The following is a 12627-nucleotide window of genomic DNA, read 5'->3' as shown; positions in this document are numbered from 1 at the left end:
AGGGGAAAGTGAGATTCAAAGAGCAAGCAACACTGAATGCTTAACTAGTATTTGTATTGTATCTTATTTGTCCATTGTTATTTCTTTGCGGAAAGATAGTTCTGCTGACTGTGCATTTGTTTTAAAGGTTCTCGGGGAAACGTATTCCTTGAGAGTCTTCATCACATTAATTTTTTTTAATAACCTCTGGGTGTCACTGCAACATTGAGACATTATTGGAGACGTTGTACCTCCCCCGGAAAATCTTTTGTCTGCCATTCATACAGCAGGGTATTTATTGGAACGGAGAACCGATGGATTCACAATGTGCATTTTGTAATTATTTGATGGAACACGGGTTGGATATATCTACATTTTTGTTGTCGTAGTAGGATCTTATAACGTCTTTTTCATTGTATTTTATAATACAATAATGGAGTTTGGAAAAAAAGGTCGAAAAGAGGAGTTCTATGTGTTTGTTTTTCAAATGGCTCTACTGCTTTTCGTCGGAAAGCCGGCTTTTGCGCAGATTAGATACTCTGTTCCAGAGGAAGCTAAAGAAGGAACTGCTGTTGGGAATGTTGCGAAGGATCTTGGCATTGAAATGACATCGTTATCCGAACGACGGTTCCGTGTTGTTTCTGGATCAAAGGAGACATTTTTTGAGGTAAATCAAGAAAATGGCATTCTGTATGTACACAGTAAAATCGACAGAGAGGAGCTTTGCCACGGCGACGGTGCGTGTCTAATGGAATTGAAAATACTCGTCGAAAACCCCTTGGAAATGCATTACGTAGTTGTGGAAATCACAGATGTCAATGATCATTCTCCATGGTTCCCTGAAAAAAAACAGAAATTTGAAATATTTGAACAAACCTTACCAGGAAGGCGATTTCAACTGCATGCCGCTCGCGATCCCGATGCTGGAATTAACTCTATCCGCACATACACCTTGACATCAAACGATTATTTTGAAGTAGATGTTCGTCAAAGCGATGAGGATAAAATACCCTTTGTGGTGCTGAAGAAATCGTTGGATAGAGAACAAAATAACAATCACACTCTATTGGTTACAGCAGTTGATGGAGGTAAACCTCCTAAATATGGGACTCTAAATGTTTCTATTATCGTTCTTGACAGTAATGACAATCGACCAATTTTTAGTCAGGAGATTTATCAAATTACATTAAACGAAAATGTCTCTGTCGGTACTGCAGTAATTCAACTTAATGCAACTGATTCCGACGAGGGCACCAACAGTGAAATTGAATACAGCCTTGGAAAAACTATGAAGAAAAAAGTGTATGACATTTTTGAATTAGATAAATCAACTGGAGTGATTAAAATGAAAGAAGTAGTGGACTATGAAGAAAACGATGTCTATAAGCTGGATATTGAGGCATCCGATAAAGGAACTCCTCCCCTGACTGGTGAGTGTAGAGTCATTATAAAAATTAAAGACGTCAATGACAATCCACCAGAAATAGATGTGACGTCTCTTTTAAATATAGTGTCTGAAGACTCCAAGCCTGGAACTGTCATTTCATTGCTTAGTACTATGGATAAAGACTCCGGAGTGAATGGAAAAATTATTACAAGGATAATTTCAGGCGTGCCTTTTGAATTAAAACCTTCCTATAAGGATAATATATATTCAGTTGTGACCAAAGGATTTTTAGACCGAGAGGAGGCGTCACATTATAACATACTAATAAAAGCCACCGATTGTGGTGAACCTCCCTTATCTACTGTTAAAAAACTGAGTATTAATATATCGGATGTGAATGACAACAGTCCACAGTTTGAACACAATCGATCACAGTTTTACCTTAAAGAAAATAATGTTGCTGGAGCGTCCATTTTCTCTGTAAGCGCAACGGACAAAGATGTGAATAACAACGCAGCGATTTCTTTTCGAGTTTTAAGAGGAGCAACGGAGAATGATGTAACATCATACCTCAGTATCAACTCTGAAAATGGAGATATTTCTGCACTAAAAAGCTTTGACTTTGAAACCCTGAAAACGTTCCAGTTCCAAGTTGTCGCCACAGATTCTGGGACTCCGTCACTGAGCACCAACGTCACGGTGCACGTGTTCATTCTGGATCAGAACGACAACGCTCCAGTCATCCTGTATCCTCTCAGCTCTAACGGTTCTGCTGAAGGTGTGGAGGAGATTCCCCGCAATGTGAACGCAGGACACTTGGTGACTAAAGTCAGGGCCTATGACGCTGATATAGGATACAACGGCTGGTTACTGTTTTCACTGCAGGAGGTTACTGACCACAGTCTCTTTGGGTTGGACCGCTATACAGGACAGATCAGGACACTGCGCTCATTCACAGAGACGGACGAGGCTGAGCATAAACTGGTCATACTGGTCAAAGACAACGGGAACGTTTCACTCTCGGCAACAGCTACTGTGATTGTCAAAGTTGTGGAGCCCAAAGAGGCTTTTGCTGCTTCTGATGTTAAAAGTGCAACAAATGACGAGGAGGAGAATAACGTGACTTTTTACCTGATGATAACTTTGGGCTCAGTTTCAACGCTTTTTCTCATCAGTATCATGGTGCTGATTGCAATGCAGTGCTCTAAATCCACAGAGTATACTTCTAAATATCTACAAGAGACTAATTATGACGGGACACTGTGTCACAGCATCCAGTACAGATCTGGAGAGAAACGCTACATGTTAGTTGGACCCAGAATGAGTGTAGGATCTACTATAGTCCCGGGGAGCCACGCAAACACATTGATGCTCTCTGATAGGAGGACACATGGAGAGGTAAGACAAAAATCAATGATTTTATTGTTTTTGTTTAACTAAATCTATTTTAACTTTTTCGGCTAATTTGTGCATTTTCTAAATGGTCATGTGCCTTGATGGTTAGATTTTAAAATGGTGATATTAGTCAAAATATAACTGTGCAACGCTTTCCCTCTGTTAAAAAATATGAAATTAGTTTAATTCATAATTTTTTTTCCATCCCTGGCACCGAAATACGGTCTTGATTATTTTGCTCACATCCTGTTGGTTGTGTCGGTTTTTCTTAATTTAGCAAAACTTGGTAATTAGGGATACTTTGAGTTAATCGTCTATAGCATTGATTATTGCTGTGGCATAATAATCTATGAGTTTATTATAGTTCCGAGTAAGATTGAAGTACTTGAGTGATTGATGCCAATGGGCTTCTAAGATGTTGCAGCCTGATTTTGTTCAGGTGCTTTATGCTGCAGAGCGATGCTGTCAGTCATAAGCGCACGCGACTCAACTTTATTAGCGATGTCTCTGTTCCATGTTATATATTCTCTTTGTCCCTTATACTAAGTTAAAGCATTTGGTGGTCCACGGGGTGTCAGTGTTATATCACTGAACTGCTAAGGCTTCAATGAAAAATGACTCTGCCCCTTTTGAATTCTGTATTTCAGCTCAAAAGCAAATGCTCTTGTTCGCTGCTCATTTCAATTCTCCGTCATAAACCTGGTTTTATAAAATAAAATCTCGGGAGAACTTGGGGCGTTTGAAGAGGAAAATATCTGTGGATGTTTTTTCAAATGATTACACCCGTAGAAGCAAAGGACAAAGAGGAATAATGACGTCTTTGTCGGGGTTTTTGCTTTTTGCTTTCCTGTTCAGCTTTGGGGAGCTGATTTACGCTCAAATAAAATACTCGACTCCAGAAGAAGTGAAGCTGGGAACAGCCATTGGAAATGTTGCGAAGGATTTGGGCCTTGATGTCAGTACATTGATAAATAGGCGTTTTCGTATTGTGTCCGGACCTCAGGACGCGCTGTTTGAGGTAAATCCGAACAATGGCGTTTTGTATGTTCACAAGAATCTCGATCGAGAAACGCTGTGCGATGGAAATGTTGTTTGTTTAATAGATCTTAAAATTGTTGTTGAAAATCCCCTTGAGATTCATTATGTCACAGTGGAAATAACGGATGCAAATGACCATTCACCGACGTTTGTTGAGAACGAAAAGGTTCTGGAAATAACGGAGAATACTTTGCCAGGAGCACGATTTCAATTACCAGGCGCACGTGATCCGGACGTTGGAATCAATTCAGTTCAGCGCTATAAACTTAGTCAAAATGATCATTTTAATCTTGAAATTCGTGAAAGTGGAGAGGATAAAATTCCCTTCTTAGTTTTGCAGAGGCCCTTGGATAGAGAGCAGAAAACCAACCACAGTTTAATTTTAACGGCTATGGATGGAGGGACACCATTGAAATCTGCGAATATTAATCTTACCATAACAGTTCTCGATATCAATGATAACAGACCTAATTTTTCGAAGGAAGTTTATTCTGTGATATTACAGGAAAACGTTGCTGTAGAAACGATAGTTATCAAAGTCGAAGCAACCGATGTGGACGAGGGAGCTAATGGGGAAGTCGTGTACTCATTTGGAGGTGACATAAATTCTAAGGTTTTGGAGTTATTTTCTCTAGACAAGGATACAGGCGAGATTCGAGTTAAAGGACGAATTGACTATGAGAAAGCTGATGTTTACAGGTTAGACGTCCAAGCCTCTGATAGAGGTCAGCCACCGACAACAACATACTGCAGAGTTTTGATAAAGATCCAAGATGTTAATGACAATGAACCAGAAATCGAGGTAACATCAATATCTAGCCTTGTCCCAGAGGATTCAAAACATGGTTCCGTCATCTCTCTAATTAGTGTGACGGATATCGATTCTGGCCTGAATGGCAAAGTCAAGTGTAGTCTGATCGGGAATGTACCATTTGAATTAAAACCCTCATTTAAAGAAAACATGTACTCTTTAGTTACAAAGGAAACTTTAGACAGAGAAGCTGTTTCACATTATGATATTTCAATAATAGCTACAGATTATGGTGAGCCTCCCCTTTCCACACACAAAACTTTGAGCATTCAGGTATCTGATGTGAATGACAACTTCCCAGAGTTTTCTCAAAATCCCTTGGAATTATATTTGATGGAAAACAATTTTCCTGGCGATTCAATATTTTCTGTCTTGGCCAATGATAGAGATTTAAACGACAATGCAGCCGTTTCATATCATATAATTAGAGGGAAAGGCGGTCATAATGACATGGCCTCTTTCCTAAATGTTAATTCTGATAATGGACATATTTCTGCGCTCAAAAGTTTTGACTTTGAAACCATGAAAACGTTCCAGTTCCAAGTTGTCGCCACAGATTCTGGGACTCCGTCACTGAGCAGCAACGTCACGGTGCACGTGTTCATTCTGGATCAGAACGACAACGCTCCAGTCATCCTGTATCCTCTCAGCTCTAACGGTTCTGCTGAAGGTGTGGAGGAGATTCCCCGCAATGTGAACGCAGGACACTTGGTGACTAAAGTCAGGGCCCATGACGCTGATATAGGATATAACGGCTGGTTACTGTTTTCACTGCAGGAGGTTACTGACCACAGTCTCTTTGGGTTGGACCGCTATAGAGGACAGATCAGGACACTGCGCTCATTCACAGAGACGGACGAGGCTGAGCATAAACTGGTCATACTGGTCAAAGACAACGGGAACGTTTCACTCTCGGCAACAGCTACTGTGATTGTCAAAGTTGTGGAGCCCAAAGAGGCTTTTGCTGCTTCTGATGTTAAAAGTGCAACAAAAGACGAGGAGGAGAATAACGTGACTTTTTACCTGATGATAACTTTGGGCTCAGTTTCAACGCTTTTTCTCATCAGTATCATCGTGCTGATTGCAATGCAGTGCTCTAAATCCACAGAGTATACTTCTAAATATCTACAAGAGACTAATTATGACGGAACACTGTGTCACAGCATCCAGTACAGATCTGGAGAGAAACGCTACATGTTAGTTGGACCCAGAATAAGTGTAGGATCTACGATCGTCCCGGGGAGCCACGCAAACACACTGATGCTCCCTGACAGGAGACAGACATCTGGAGAGGTAAGATTTTAAAAGGATCACCATCAAATCAGCTTTCCTTGGTTGCGACCGCTCTCCAAGGTGCTGAAACATGTCTTTATCGAGAAAAGTAGAGACTTACTGAAGAATCTCTATTTCACTACGTCAATTTTTTTGACCATCGCCTTTAAAAGTAACGAATAGAAATTCATGACGGTCTTTGTGTTGAGTTACACCTTAAATCTGTTGGTTTAATTGTTTAAATAAAAACATTATTGAATGAAAGAAAGATGATTGAAGATTTGACCCTCGTTGCAACAGTTCACCAGCCTTCCTGAATTATGTTCTATATTTGTTTTCAATTAAAATAATGTTAGAGAAAAATAACCATATTTGAGATCAACTTGTTTGACTTTTTGAAAATTGAACTACTCTACTACTCAAAGAATTGTGGACGCACACTGAGCCCCAATCGCTGTGCTTGTGCAGTGTGAATGTGAGGTGCTTAATGGCCACTCCGTTAATGAATAGATTTCAATGACAAGTAGTTTACAAGGTATTTCATTTGTCCAAAGACTATACAAATGCAAATAATTTGCCGTGCCCATTATCCTTTCACCCGCTTTTGTTCCTCCGAATTTCAGTACAAAAATATCTTCTTAAAAAGTAGCGATGCGTTAACTTTTAATTCATACAGAAGACTCAAAGAGAGGAAGGATATTGGAAGGGGAAAGTGAGATTCAAAGAGCAAGCAACACTGAATGCTTAACTAGTATTTGTATTGTATCTTATTTGTCCATTGTTATTTCTTTGCGGAAAGATAGTTCTGCTGACTGTGCATTCGTTTTAAAGGTTCTCGGGGAAACGTATTCCTTGAGAGTCTTCATCACATTAATTTTTTTTAATAACCTCTGGGTGTCACTGCAACATTGCGACATTATTGGAGACGTTGTACCTCCCCCGGAAAATCTTTTGTCTGCCATTCATACAGCAGGGTATTTATTGGAACGGAGAACCGATGGATTCACAATGTGCATTTTGTAATTATTTGATGGAACACGGGTTGGATATATCTACATTTTTGTTGTCGTAGTAGGATCTTATAACGTCTTTTTCATTGTATTTTATAATACAATAATGGAGTTTGGAAAAAAAGGTCGAAAAGAGGAGTTCTATGTGTTTGTTTTTCAAATGGCTCTACTGCTTTTCGTCGGAAAGCCGGCTTTTGCGCAGATTAGATACTCTGTTCCAGAAGAAGCTAAAGAAGGAACTGCTGTTGGGAATGTTGCGAAGGATCTTGGCATTGAAATGACATCGTTATCCGAACGACGGTTCCGTGTTGTTTCTGGATCAAAGGAGACATTTTTTGAGGTAAATCAAGAAAATGGCGTTCTGTATGTACACAGTAAAATCGACAGAGAGGAGCTCTGCCACGGCGACGGTGCGTGTCTAATGGAATTGAAAATACTCGTCGAAAACCCCTTGGAAATGCATTACGTAGTTGTGGAAATCACAGATGTCAATGATCATTCTCCATGGTTCCCTGAAAATGAACAACAATTTGAAATAGGGGAACAAACCTTACCAGGAAGGCGATTTCAACTGCATGCCGCTCGCGATCCCGATGCTGGAATTAACTCTATCCGCACATACACCTTGACATCAAACGATTATTTTGAAGTAGATGTTCGTCAAAGCGATGAGGATAAAATACCCTTTGTGGTGCTGAAGAAATCGTTGGATAGAGAACAAAATAACAATCACACTCTATTGGTTACAGCAGTTGATGGAGGTAAACCTCCTAAATATGGGACTCTAAATGTTTCTATTATCGTTCTTGACAGTAATGACAATCGACCAATTTTTAGTCAGGAGATTTATCAAATTACATTAAACGAAAATGTCTCTGTCGGTACTGCAGTAATTCAACTTAATGCAACTGATTCCGACGAGGGCACCAACAGTGAAATTGAATACAGCCTTGGAAAAACTATGAAGAAAAAAGTGTATGACATTTTTGAATTAGATAAATCAACTGGAGTGATTAAAATGAAAGAAGTAGTGGACTATGAAGAAAACGATGTCTATAAGCTGGATATTGAGGCATCCGATAAAGGAACTCCTCCCCTGACTGGTGAGTGTAGAGTCATTATAAAAATTAAAGACGTCAATGACAATCCACCAGAAATAGATGTGACGTCTCTTTTAAATATAGTGTCTGAAGACTCCAAGCCTGGAACTGTCATTTCATTGCTTAGTACTATGGATAAAGACTCCGGAGTGAATGGAAAAATTATTACAAGGATAATTTCAGGCGTGCCTTTTGAATTAAAACCGTCCTATAAGGATAATATATATTCAGTTGTGACCAAAGGATTTTTAGACCGAGAGGAGGCGTCACATTATAACATACTAATAAAAGCCACCGATTGTGGTGAACCTCCCTTATCTACTGTTAAAAAATTGAGTATTAATATATCGGATGTGAATGACAACAGTCCACAGTTTGAACACAATCGATCACAGTTTTACCTTAAAGAAAATAATGTTGCTGGAGCGTCCATTTTCTCTGTAAGCGCAACGGACAAAGATGTGAATAACAACGCAGCGATTTCTTTTCGAGTTTTAAGAGGAGCAACGGAGAATGATGTAACATCATACCTCAGTATCAACTCTGAAAATGGAGATATTTCTGCACTAAAAAGCTTTGACTTTGAAACCCTGAAAACGTTCCAGTTCCAAGTTGTCGCCACAGATTCTGGGACTCCGTCACTGAGCACCAACGTCACGGTGCACGTGTTCATTCTGGATCAGAACGACAACGCTCCAGTCATCCTGTATCCTCTCAGCTCTAACGGTTCTGCTGAAGGTGTGGAGGAGATTCCGCGCAATGTGAACGCAGGACACTTGGTGACTAAAGTCAGGGCCTATGACGCTGATATAGGATATAACGGCTGGTTACTGTTTTCACTGCAGGAGGTTACTGACCACAGTCTCTTTGGGTTGGACCGCTATACAGGACAGATCAGGACACTGCGCTCATTCACAGAGACGGACGAGGCTGAGCATAAACTGGTCATACTGGTCAAAGACAACGGGAACGTTTCACTCTCAGCAACAGCTACTGTGATTGTCAAAGTTGTGGAGCCCAAAGAGGCTTTTGCTGCTTCTGATGTTAAAAGTGCCACAAATGACGAGGAGGAGAATAACGTGACTTTTTACCTGATGATAACTTTGGGCTCAGTTTCAACGCTTTTTCTCATCAGTATCATCGTGCTGATTGCAATGCAGTGCTCTAAATCCACAGAGTATACTTCTAAATATCTACAAGAGACTAATTATGACGGGACACTGTGTCACAGCATCCAGTACAGATCTGGAGAGAAACGCTACATGTTAGTTGGACCCAGAATGAGTGTAGGATCTACTATAGTCCCGGGCAGCCACGCAAACACACTGATGCTCCCTGATAGGAGGACACCTGGAGAGGTAAGACAAAAATCAATGATTTTATTGTTTTTGTTTAACTAAATCTATTTTAACTTTTTCGGCTAATTTGTGCATTTTCTAAATGGTCATGTGCCTTGATGGTTAGATTTTAAAATGGTGGTATTAGTCAAAATTTGACTGTGCAACGCTTTCCCTCTGTTAAAAAATATGAAATTAGTTTAATTCATAATTTTTTGCCATCCCTGGCACCGAAATACGGTCTTGATTATGTTGCTCACATCCTGTTGGTTTTGTCGGTTTTTCTTAATTTTGCAAAACTTAATTAATAATTAGGGATACTTTGAGTTAATCGTCTATAGCATTGATTATTGCTGTGGCATAATAATCTATGAGTTTATTATAGTTCCGAGTAAGATTGAAGTACTTGAGTGATTGATGCCAATGGGCTTCTAAGATGTTGCAGCCTGATTTTGTTCACGTGCTTTATGCTGCAGAGCGATGCTGTCAGTCATAAGCGCACGCGACTCAACTTTATTAGCGATGTTTCTGTTCCATGTTATATATTCTCTTTGTCCCTTATACTAAGTTAAAGCATTTGGTGGTCCACATGGTGTCAGTGTTACATAACTGAACTGCTAAGGCTTCAATCAAAAATGACTCTGCCCCTTTTGAATTCTGTATTTCAGCTCAAAAGCAAATGCTCTCGTTCGCTGCTCATTTCAATTCTCCGTCATAAACCTGGTTTTATAAAATAAAATCTCCGGAGAACTTGGGGCGTTTGAAGAGGAAAATATCTGTGGATGTTTTTTCAAATGATTACACCCGTAGAAGCAAAGGACAAAGAGGAATAATGACGTCTTTGTCGGGATTTTTGCTTTTTGCTTTCCTGTTCAGCTTCGGGGAGCTGATTTACGCTCAAATAAAATACTCGACTCCAGAGGAAGTGAAGCTGGGAACAGCCATTGGAAATGTTGCGAAGGATTTGGGCCTTGATGTCAGTACATTGATAAATAGGCGTTTTCGTATTGTGTCCGGACCTCAGGACGCGCTGTTTGAGGTAAATCCGAACAATGGCGTTTTGTATGTTCACAAGAATCTCGATCGAGAAACGCTGTGCGATGGAAATGTTGTTTGTTTAATAGATCTTAAAATTGTTGTTGAAAATCCCCTTGAGATTCATTATGTCACGGTGGAAATAACGGATGCAAATGACCATTCACCGACGTTTGTTGAGAACGAAAAGGTTCTGGAAATAACGGAGAATACTTTGCCAGGAGCACGATTTCAATTACCAGGCGCACGTGATCCGGACGTTGGAATCAATTTAGTTCAGCGCTATAAACTTAGTCAAAACGATCATTTTAATCTTGAAATTCGAGAAAGGGGAGAGGATAAAATTCCCTTCTTAGTTTTGCAGAGGCCCTTGGATAGAGAGCAGAAAACCAACCACAGTTTAATTTTAACGGCTATGGATGGAGGGACACCATTGAAATCTGCGAATATTAATCTTACCATAACAGTTCTCGATATCAATGATAACAGACCTAATTTTTCGAAGGAAGTTTATTCTGTGATATTACAGGAAAACGTTGCTTTAGAAACGATAGTTATCAAAGTCGAAGCAACCGATGTGGACGAGGGAGCTAATGGGGAAGTCGTGTACTCATTTGGAGGTGACATATATTCTAAGGTTTTGGAGTTATTTTCTCTAGACAAGGATACAGGCGAGATTCGAGTTAAAGGACGAATTGACTATGAGAAAGCTGATGTTTACAAGTTAGACGTCCAAGCCTCTGATAGAGGTCAGCCACCGACAACAACGGACTGCAGCGTTATAATAAAGATCCAAGATGTCAATGACAATGAACCAGAAATTGAGGTAACATCCATATCTAGCCTTGTCCCAGAGGATTCAAAACATGGTTCCGTCATCTCTCTAATTAGTGTGACGGATATCGATTCTGGCCTGAATGGCAAAGTCAAGTGTAGTCTGATCGGGAATGTACCATTTGAATTAAAACCCTCATTTAAAGAAAACATGTACTCTTTAGTTACAAAGGAAACTTTAGACAGAGAAGCTGTTTCACATTATGATATTTCAATAATAGCTACAGATTATGGTGAGCCTCCCCTTTCCACACACAAAACTTTGAGCATTCAGGTATCGGATGTGAATGACAACTTCCCAGAGTTTTCTCAAAATCCCTGGGAATTATATTTGATGGAAAACAATTTTCCTGGCGATTCAATATTTTCTGTCTTGGCCAATGACAGAGATTTAAACGACAATGCAGCCGTTTCATATCATATAATTAGAGGGAAAGGCGGTCATAATGACATGGCCTCTTTCCTAAATGTTAATTCTGATAATGGACATATTTCTGCGCTCAAAAGTTTTGACTTTGAAACCATGAAAAGGTTCCAGTTCCAAGTTGTCGCCACAGATTCTGGGACTCCGTCACTGAGCAGCAACGTCACAGTGCACGTGTTCATTCTGGATCAGAACGACAACGCTCCAGTCATCCTGTATCCTCTCAGCTCTAACGGTTCTGCTGAAGGTGTGGAGGAGATTCCCCGCAATGTGAACGCAGGACACTTGGTGACTAAAGTCAGGGCCTATGACGCTGATATAGGATATAACGGCTGGTTACTGTTTTCACTGCAGGAGGTTACTGACCACAGTCTCTTTGGGTTGGACCGCTATACAGGACAGATCAGGACACTGCGCTCATTCACAGAGACGGACGAGGCTGAGCATAAACTGGTCATACTGGTCAAAGACAACGGGAACGTTTCACTCTCAGCAACAGCTACTGTGATTGTCAAAGTTGTGGAGCCCAAAGAGGCTTTTGCTGCTTCTGATGTTAAAAGTGCAACAAATGACGAGGAGGAGAATAACGTGACTTTTTACCTGATGATAACTTTGGGCTCAGTTTCAACCCTTTTTCTCATCAGTATCATCGTGCTGATTGCAATGCAGTGCTCTAAATCCACAGAGTATACTTCTAAATATCTACAAGAGACTAATTATGACGGGACACTGTGTCACAGCATCCAGTACAGATCTGGAGAGAGACGCTACATGTTAGTTGGACCCAGGATGAGTGTAGGATCTACTATTGTCCCGGGGAGCCACGCAAACACACTGATGCTCCCTGATAGGAGGACACACGGAGAGGTAAGCAGGTCTACTAGGCCAAAACCTTTGTTCATATTATTTAATATACCTCACTTTTCATGAGCCGTGTGGCTAAATTGGTAATAGCACCCGCTAACGTTTTTCGTTTTGCTATTCAAGGAGTTTTTTGAGGAATGC

General features: G+C 40.3%; 2 protein-coding genes across 7 annotated transcripts in view; both read left to right on the top strand.

Annotated features, from left to right (window-relative positions):
- Positions 1 to 271: 271 nt before the first annotated feature.
- The window catches only part of LOC119210842 (protocadherin alpha-C2-like), a 132465-nt gene continuing 120109 nt past the window's right edge, over positions 272 to 12627 (top strand). For 2 of the 6 annotated variants that reach the window (XM_037461319.2, XM_037461296.2), the window contains exon 1: positions 272 to 2764. In XM_037461319.2, the coding sequence (XP_037317216.2) occupies positions 413 to 2764 (2352 nt within the window). In that variant the 5' untranslated portion in view covers positions 272 to 412. Of the gene's footprint in view, positions 2765 to 3431; positions 5904 to 10034; positions 12490 to 12627 lie in introns of those variants that run through there. The other 4 variants (XM_062560675.1, XM_062560684.1, XM_062560676.1 and 1 more) reach the window with 4 other exon arrangements.
- LOC134107091 (protocadherin alpha-8-like) lies at positions 6857 to 9477 on the top strand. The gene is made up of 2 exons (XM_062558407.1): positions 6857 to 9350; positions 9457 to 9477. The coding sequence occupies exons 1-2, from the start codon at positions 6999 to 7001 to the stop codon at positions 9475 to 9477; spliced, it is 2373 nt and encodes a 790-aa protein (XP_062414391.1). The 5' UTR covers positions 6857 to 6998.

This window comes from Pungitius pungitius, chromosome 2 (genome assembly GCF_949316345.1).
Source record: "Pungitius pungitius chromosome 2, fPunPun2.1, whole genome shotgun sequence".
Lineage (NCBI taxonomy): Eukaryota > Metazoa > Chordata > Actinopteri > Perciformes > Gasterosteidae > Pungitius > Pungitius pungitius.
This window is presented reverse-complemented; position numbering and strand designations above follow the sequence as displayed.

Coding starts and splice junctions, on each gene's coding strand:
- LOC134107091 (XM_062558407.1), top strand. CDS start 6,999: ATGGAGTTTGGAAAAAAAGGTCGAAAAGAGGAGTTCTATGTGTTTGTT. Junction 9,351..9,456: donor ATAGGAGGACACCTGGAGAG/GTAAGACAAAAA, acceptor CTTGATGGTTAG/ATTTTAAAATGGTGGTATTA.